This window comes from Hyperoodon ampullatus (assembly GCF_949752795.1).
Source record: "Hyperoodon ampullatus genome assembly, chromosome: 15".
In the NCBI taxonomy this organism is placed as follows: Eukaryota; Metazoa; Chordata; class Mammalia; order Artiodactyla; family Ziphiidae; genus Hyperoodon; species Hyperoodon ampullatus.
The window spans coordinates 11,048,633-11,057,670 of record NC_136928.1 but is presented as its reverse complement, the minus strand read 5'-3'; the positions used below and the strand labels follow the sequence as shown (position 1 = coordinate 11,057,670).

Sequence of the window (9,038 nt, the reverse complement as noted above, 5' to 3'; positions counted from 1 at the left end):
TCATGGAGGAGGCTACCAGGGGGAGAAGAACAGAGCGGCAGGGGGAGCCCCGTGAAAGCCAACACAGAGGCATGAGCGCCCCGACAGGTTCAGAGGGTCCAACAGGTCCTACCTTCTTCCTTCCCCTATCTTGTCCCTGCCTAATGAATTGCATTTTAATCTCCACACACCTGGTTTAAAGGTACCCTTTCACACCTCCAAAAGGAGATTTTTTTTTTTTTTTGGTTGTTTTGGGTCTTCCTTGCTGCTCGCGGGCTTTCTCTAGTTGCAGCGAGCGGGCTTCTCATTGCAGTGGCTTCTCTTGTATCAGAACACAGGCTCTAGACATGCAGGCTTCAGTAGTTGTGGCACGCAGGCTCAGTAGTTGTGGCTCACAGGCTCTGTAGTTGTGGCTCACGGGCCCTAGAGCGCAGGTTCAGTAGTTGTGGCGCCCGGGCTTAGTTGCTCCGCAGCATATGGGATCTTCCCAGACCAGGGCTCGAACCCATGTCCCCTGCATTGGCAGGCGGATTCTTAACCACTGCATCACCAGGAAAGTCCCCAAAAGGAGATTGATTTGGACTGTGGAGGAGCCTGTGAGGAATTCCCAGAATACAAAGCAGCTCTAGGGACTGATAACTTGGTAAAAATTAACTTAGTGTGATGACAAAGATGAGAAGAGATCATAAGGTAACTAAGGTGAGATTTTGAGATTAAAGGGATTCTTTGGTATTTTTCTGAGTGTCTAAGTCTAGATCCACACATACACATCTCCACGTATATATGTATACATACGCACATATATGCGTGTGTAGGTATGTATGCATACACATACACGCACACACACATTTCATGGGAGAGCAACACCTTAAAGCCTGCGGGGTCATCGGGCTTTGCACCTGATTGGCACTCATCAAGTTTTGCTGAATTGGAGCAAATCACTGCTGTGCCCAACCTGGTTTTTTCTGATCGTTGACCATTGCTCTCAGGAGTTAATGTTTGAACCTGGCCATAAAGGAGTCGACAGCGGCTGACCTATGGCCTACATCTGAAGGGGAAGGAGCCCCCTATAAATCAGCCCACGCTGGCAGCCCTGCCAGCAGAGCTGTTGTCTCAGCTGTGAAGGGAGCTTTGTCGCCACCATGAACTTCTCCGGCAAGTACCAACTGCAGAGCCAGGAAAACTTTGAGGCCTTCATGAAGGCAGTCGGTGAGTGCTGGGCCAAGGCTGTGGGCCATGGCCATGACGGTCTGGTCCTACATGTGGTGGCCCTTTGGGGTCCTGACATCTGGATGGGAGGAGTGGTCCAATCTTTACACAGACCAGGGGTCCTGTTCTGTTACTTTCGAAGCTCATGCTATTCCTCCACGCCTTAGGCAAGTGGAAAGAGCGCTGAACTAGGGTCTGATCTGGATTGAAGCCACCTCTGCTGGTACCTCATTGTGTGACCCTGTTCATTCACTCGTTCATTCATTTATTCATTCTTTTTTTTATATATAAATTTATTTGTTTATTTATTTATTTTTGCTGTGTTGGGTCTTCGTTTCTGTGCGAGGGCTTTCTCCAGTTGCGACAAGCGGGGGCCACTCTTCATTGCGGTGCGTGGGCCTCTCACTGTCGAGGCCTCTCTTTGTTGCGGAGCACAGGATCCAGACGCGCAGGCTCAGTAGTTGTGGCTCACGGGCCCAGTTGCTCTGCGGCATGTGGGATCCTCCCAGACCAGGGCTCGAACTCGTGTCCCCTGCATTAGCAGGCAGATTCTCAACCACCGCGCCACCAGGGAAGCCCCCAACAGGCGGATTCTTAACCACGGCACCACCAGGGAAGCCCCATTTATTCATTCTTCTAACAAACTTTGATTCAAGGCCAACCGCACGCTGGGATGAGTGCTGTGCTGGGCAGATACCACGGGGACAGGTAACAATGAGCCACGTTTCCAAGGTCACAATTTAGAGAAAAAGAGAAGAAATAAATGCAATCAAGCATACGCTAACGTGTCCTGAGTGCTGACTCAGCATCAGGGCCCATGTTAAGCCCTAGACAGGCAACATCCTGTTAATGCCTCACCAAAAAACTCTGAGTTGGATACTATTATTTTTCCCATTTTATAATTGAGGCAATTGAGGCCTTGAAAGGTGAAGTAATCCCAACCGGGGTCACACAGGTAGTAATCCCAAACTGAGCTGGGATTTGAAGCCGGCACTAGTTCCCGGAGACACATTTTAAATCCCTTCCCCCCACCCCACCGGGTCACTTACAGGAGGATGTGGTGGTCCTGGGAGGGCATCAAGGGAAGCCTTGGGAGGAAGCCTTGGCTGAGCCTTGGAAGATGAGCAGGTGTCCCCTGCGGGGCTGGGGGAAGGGAGCGTCCTCCAGGGGGAGGGAGCAAAGGGGCAGGGGGACAAGGAAGGGTGCTGAGAGGAGAAGGTGGGGAAGACAGCAAAGACAAAGAGGGGAGGAGCTTCGGGGAAGCTGAGAGCTAGGACCTTCTCCTGTAGGGCACGTCATGCCACCTCTCTGTGTCCTGCATCCCTCACCTGGGCAACAGGACCCTCCCCACCGCTGTCAATGCACCTGGTTTTCATGAAGCTCAATTCATGTAACAACATAGACATGCTCTGAAATTCGTAAAGCTCTGTCCCCGGGCAAGGGACTCCTGGTCCATCTTCCTCAAGAGCCTCAATGGCAGAGGCGGAGGTAAGGATAGGGGGACATGGGTTTGCCAGGCACAGTCCTGGTGTGTGCTTGCCGTTCCGGCATAATTATACAGAGCTCCCTTCCACTCTCGGGGGGACCTGGCTTGGGAGACAAGCTGGATGGTCCCCTGAATGTGGAGGACAAAATGCTTTACACCCAAAAGAGCAAAGTCTGAAGGCTTTAAAGTAGGAATGAGGAGGGAGAGCAAGTGAGAAGCAGGTGCTCAGCCGAGAAAAGCTTCCCCTGGGCAGAGGGGTGTGTTTTTTTTTTATAAACCAACTGGCAAGATAGCAGGTTCATGGGATCAGGCCACTGACCTTCCCTTTCAGAGGTCAAAACCCACATTGCTCACAGGACTCCAGAAAGTGCTGGGGCCTCCGGGAAAACATGGCATCTCCCCTCCCCCTCCACATCACGGAGTTTCTCTTGTGACCTTGCAGCTCCCACCTCTGCCCACCTCTAAACTTCCAGTGCTTTCCACCAGGTATGCCTGATGACCTCATCCAGAAGGGGAAGGACATCAAGGGGGTGTCAGAAATCGTGCATAACGGGAACCACTTCAAGTTCACCATCGTCACCGGCTCCAAAGTGATCCAGAACGAGTTCACCTTGGGGGAGGAGTGCGAGATGGAATTCCTGACTGGGGAGAAGGTCAAGGTAGGAGGTGCCCCCTCGAGCCACCCTCTGCTTCCAGAACTTTCCCTGGAGCCTGGTCCCAGGCTTCCTCCCTCAAGGCTCCCACCTCACAATTCCCACTGCTGACACCCTATCTCTGAACCCACTGCCGGAGTGAGAGGCGGAGAGACAAAGACAGCTCTTAGGGAAGCTCCCAGCTTCCTGCGACCCTCTGGAGGAGCTCTGGCCCAAGAGTCCAAGCTCTTCCATATAGAGGGTATGGGGAACCAGGCCCAGAGCAGGAGTCTAAGACTCAGAATCTCCGAGGCCCAGCAACATGCAAGTGGCAGTCTGTGCAAAACCCCTAACAGAGCCCTGCGGTCATCCGCCGAAGGAAATGGCTTTGCTGAGCCTAGAGCTGGTGGTCGTGGGTAGAGACTTCCTGAAGGAGGTGCCTGCGACACCAAAGAACCAAAGCAGGCCTTCAGACCAAGCCTTGCGGGTTGGTCAATGAGCCCCTAGACTTTGCTACCTCATCTGTGAAATAGGCACAGTCACCCTTCCCAGAGCAAAGGCAGCGGGCAGGGCGGTGTCACCTCCGCTGGGCTGTGGCTAAGGTGTGCGATGAGAGCTGGGTGTGGGATGTGTGAGTGGTGGGCAGGCGGTGGCAGGGAGATCCAGGCAGGGGGGTGCCCCCCACAAAGGGCCTCTGTTCCTCCACCTGAAACCCCACACACCCCAGCACCACCAGTACCACTGAGTGGCCATCTTCACTCCTCTCCCCCAGCATCCCCTGACCCCAGACAACTCTGTGCATCGGTCTCTGCACAACTGTTGGTCTTTTTTTTAACCTCTTCTGATGGCTCTTGATTTCTGCTTCTCTAGATATAACGTTACAGGTCAGGAAAGCTATGATAAATTTTAGGAGGGAAATTCTCTTATACGGCCCACGGTAAGGGGCAGGCTGTCATGGGTTTTACCACAGGCCTTTTACAACTGTCCATTTTGGAGGCAAATTTTAACATTGGCCAGTGTCTTCTGTTCTATGCTGGGTTTCTGTTACCTCTTCCTGGATGCATGAAAAGGAGAACACAAGAAGAAAGATAAAGGTGCTAGAAGGAATAATATAATATAATACAAAGCAAAAATATGTGTTCTTCCAGCTGGCCAGGATTTTGAATCTTGCTCCTCCCTCCCTCCATTGGCTTGGAGAACTGCGACTTGAGTCAATTTTATTTGTGTTTGATTTGAGACAGCTTAGGGGTCTTATGCTGACTCCTAGATCACATCCCATAGATGAAAAGTCTGACAAAAGAAGCCCTGCCATTTTCTTCAGTTCTTACGTGCACCTCACTTCTGTTCAGAGCCAGAGAACAGGGTTTGGTTGCTGCAAGCAGAGACCTATGCAGGGGCGCCAACCTCATTAGCGAGAGGTTTACTCCCTCCCAGACGCTTCCTCCCAAGGCCATTCCTTCTGTCTCATGCAGACGGTGGTTCAGCTGGAAGGCGACAATAAACTGGTGACAACTCTCAAAGGCATCAAGTCCGTGACTGAATTCAACGGTGACACAGTCACCAGCGTAAGTTGACACTCTGAGCTTGTCGCTCCTTGTACTTGGGGCCAGGGGTCCATCTCTGCTACCACTTACTGAGCATCCACTGTGCCCAGGCAGCTTTCACACATGATCTCGAATCTTCCCACCAACACTGAATTTTCTTAACGGAGAAACTGAGGCAATCATACCGCCAGGAAATGGGAGAGCTAGGGCTCCTCTGAGCTGGATCTGTCTCACAGGGCAGCAGTCCACGGTGATACACTGCGTCACCCTAGGAGAAGCCAACCCCCGTTGTAGACGGGGGAGCTTTGTACATTTCTTACCGGCTGGCAGTGGATGCTCATAAGGCATCTTGTTCTAATAAAACCAGTGCAGTGTATTAGGGCAGCTTTCCAACAGAGAAGTATGGTGTCTTAAGGAAGGGGCACACTTTTCTAATTCACCACAAGCCCCCCATGTGCTGCTGGTGGCCCCAGCTGGTGCTTCCCTGCCTCTCCCGGTTCCTTCAGGCTGTCCTTCCACCACCACTTTCCTGGTCAGTGTCGACCACTCCTACCTCCCCCACTTCCTTCCTTCCTCACTGCCATCCCCTGTCTCCTCTCCCTTTCCTTCCCCAACACCCAAATAGGACGGGATAGGAGAGGCGCTTGGTAGGAGACACAGGGTCATGCAAAGCCACCAGCACAGCTCACACTTCTTAGACTCTGCTGGGATGTAGACACAAGTCTCGCTTACAGGCTGGAGGACAGAAATCCATTCATTCCCACCTGTGGTCCTCTGATTCATGGAGCAACCCTTCCCATGGACGCAGCACCCACGCTCAAGGAAGGCTTGGTTTGGCAGAAAGCTGGGCTGTTTCATTGCTTTTTCTATTTTATGACGTTGCGGTAATTGTCAGCCATAACCCTTCCCTTCTGCGTCACTAACCAATGAACACAGAGGCCTCCATCTGCCTTGCAAGCCCAGGGCACTCAGTAAACGCCTTTGCCCTTTTGGCATTTATACGGAGAATCATATTCTTGGCAATTTCATGGCAGTTTATGGATCTGTCACTCCGGTTTGTGTGTGCCACCTCACCCTTGGTGCCTGGCTGTCGACCACGTCCTATCTCCCATATGGGAGTGAACAGTACAGTGTTTCTCCTGCAGTTATAGTACAGTGTCCCCCCAGCTCTTCCTTGCCCCCAGGTTGTATTTTGGGGAGTAACAGAGGCAGAACACTGCTCAAGGGGTCTGTCATCACCCTGTTCAAGGGGAGAAATCCCTCAACTAGGGAGAGAGTGAGGGTCAACCATGAAATTTGCGGTCCCCAGCACATTCACAGCAGAGGAGAGAGGCACCTGCAGGGCAGTGGGAGATAAGCTGTCCTGGACTCAGTCCTGGACTCAGTCCTGGCCAATGTCTTTGATATGCTTCATTACCCCTATTCCTCTCCTCTCCTGTGAGGGAGGCAGGATGGGGGACTTAATAGACAGGTTGACCTGTCCAAGGTCATCCAGCTAATGAGTTGTAAAACTAGGGTTCAAACCTAGATCTTTCCGTTCCATTTCATTGCTGTTGAAACTAAAGGGCTGCCTTTTCACCCTGAAGACATCACCCCACACCATTGCCATAGTCTTGTTCAAGAGAATCAGCAGGAGGGAAAGGCTGGGGGAGAAAGGAGCAGCCCTCAAAAACTTACGGATCCAATGAACCTAATGTTTTTAGAGGCTCCACAGCTTTGGGAGGGAAATTATGCACTACCTACTAAGTTCCAGGCTGGATGCCCAGCTGTTTCCCCATACACTTGTCCTCGGTGCTCAACACGTGTTTGGTCCATAGTAGGTGCTCAATGAAACTTTGAGAAATAGGATCAGATTGGACTGGTTTGTATGGTCTTGCTCTAACAGTCATTGATGTAGAAAGGAATTCAGTAAAAGGCAGGACAACTCTCCACGTGAGGAAGTAAAGTGAACAAGACTCGGCATGGGATTTTAGAAGAGATTGCCAACCCTTCCTCTGGTCCTATAGGAAACAGAGGTGTCTTTGAATTACTACATATGTTAGCATACTGGGGGCTTAACTATCATTTACAATTCAACACCAGATGAATATTTCATGATGTCTTTTCTGGTTTTCAGACCATGACACTGGGTGACATTGTCTTCAAGAGAATCAGCAAGAGAATTTAGAAAGTCTGCATTTCCTATTCTTTTAGTCTATACAATTAATGTAATAAAGTGAACTCTGTTTTTAAAAAAATGTCTTTTCCTCTTGATGGCTTTTCATTGATGTGGTTATTGAACGCCGATCACCTCTATTTTTGTAAATCTTGATTATCTGCACATTCCATCCTACGGAGTCAGGTCTGATTCTCACCCTGAAAGCAGACCCCAGGCTGCCCACTCAGGTGACCCTGTAAGGGACACATGATGTGGCTGGATCTGTAGAGCAGCCCTGGAATGAGCTGTCCCAGTCAGCCACATGGCAAGGAGCTGGAACAAGAGGGGCTGTGTGCTGGGTCACTCCCATGGGGACAGAGAGAGCAGGAACACTGGGCAGGCAAAGGGAAGCTATGCTCACAGCAGCACCACCCACCAGGGGACGTGAACAAAAAGATTGGGCACTGGCCCACCCAGCGACAATTCTCCCTCCTAGAGGAGGGCTGAGTGAGAAGCTGCCAGAAGCAGACAGAGGAATCTCAGGTAGAAATTCCCTCCATGCTGCGGGCAGAAGCAGAATATGGGAGAAGAGGGATTTCTCCAAACGGCACCTTGTACCAGGCTCTGGTAGCTCATTTCTCCAAAACTCACATGTCGGAGTCCTAACCCTCACTACCTCAGATTGTGACCTTATTCAGACATAGTCATTGCAGATGTAATTAGTTAAGTTAAAATGAGCTCATACTGGAGTAGGGTGGGCCCCTAGTCCAATATGGCTGGTGTCCTTATGAAAAGGAGAAATGTTTGAGTACATACATCCACAGGGAGTCTGCCATGTGGAGACAAGTTATGCAACCACAAGCCGAGGAACTAGCAGAAGCTAGGAGAGAGACCTGGACCAGATCCTTCCCTCCTCTTGCAGAAGGAGCATAGCTTTGGTCACCTTGATCTTAGACTTCTGGCCTCCAAAACTCTGAGATAATAAATGTCTGTTGTTTGAGCCACCCAGTCTGTAGTACTTGGTTACGACATCCTTAGCAAATGAACACAGAGCTCATTTCCCATACCCAAAGAGCTACCAAGCTCGGGCATTTCTACCTTATATCTTTCAGCTCTCAGAACGGTGCCTAGACCACAGAAAGCTCTCAAGAAAGATGCTTTAGTGAATAACTGAATCTGTCACCTTTCCCACCTTCCCTCTTTTGGAGTTGAAACCCCGATACTTGTTACTTGCATTGTTTCACAGGTCACTATGGCATCTCCCTGCCTCTCTCTCTCACCTGCAAATCTCCACCCCACAAATTATCATCTTCCCTAAAAACAGCACTGATCATAATGCACCCTAGTTCATTGACTTACACATAAGAGTCAAACTCCTCAACCTGCCTTCAAGGCTCTGTAACAGGGGTCAGTAAACTTCTTCTGTAAAAAGCCAGAAAGAAAATATTTTCAGTTTTGTGGACCACCCAGGCTCTGCCACAACTCCCTAATTCTGCTGTTGCAGCACTGAAGCAGCCACAGGCAATACCCAAACAGGTGGGCATGGCTGTGTTCCCATGAAACTTTATTTATGAACACTGAAATTTAAATTTCATATCATTTGCCTATGTCATAAAATATTGTTCTTCTTTTGATTTTTTTCAACCATTTAAACATGGAAAACCATTCTTAGCTCGCACACCATATAGAAACAGGTGGGGACTTCCCTGGGGGTCCAGTGGTTAAGACTCCGCGCTTTCACTGCAGGGGGCGCGGGTTCAATCCCTGGTCAGGGAACTAAGATTCCTGCATGCTGTGCAGCGTAACCAAAAAAAAAAAATGTGGCAGCTGGATCTGACTCATGGACCATAGGTTGCTGAACTTTGCTCCATTATGTCCTGTCCCACTTTATCTAGCTTTACACCCTTCCTATAATATACACTCCAATCGAGTTAAACAACTTCTCATTCCTCTCATAATTTAAGTGCCACCTCCTCCAAGAAGGCTTCCTAAACTGCACAGCTGAAAGTACTCTTTCCCTCTCTCTGGCTTTTTATCTGCACCAGTTTATT

The 9,038-nt window shown here is 50.1% G+C and overlaps 1 protein-coding gene across 1 annotated transcript; it reads left to right on the top strand.

Annotated features, from left to right (window-relative positions):
• Positions 1 to 1,121: 1,121 nt before the first annotated feature.
• FABP1 (fatty acid binding protein 1) lies at positions 1,122 to 7,017 on the top strand (the record flags this gene model as incomplete). Its single annotated transcript, XM_079720753.1, has 4 exons — positions 1,122 to 1,188; positions 3,161 to 3,333; positions 4,779 to 4,871; positions 6,967 to 7,017. 4 exons carry the CDS (start codon positions 1,122 to 1,124, stop codon positions 7,015 to 7,017), a joined length of 384 nt encoding a protein of 127 aa, XP_079576879.1.
• Between the last annotated feature and the right edge of the window lie 2,021 nt (positions 7,018 to 9,038).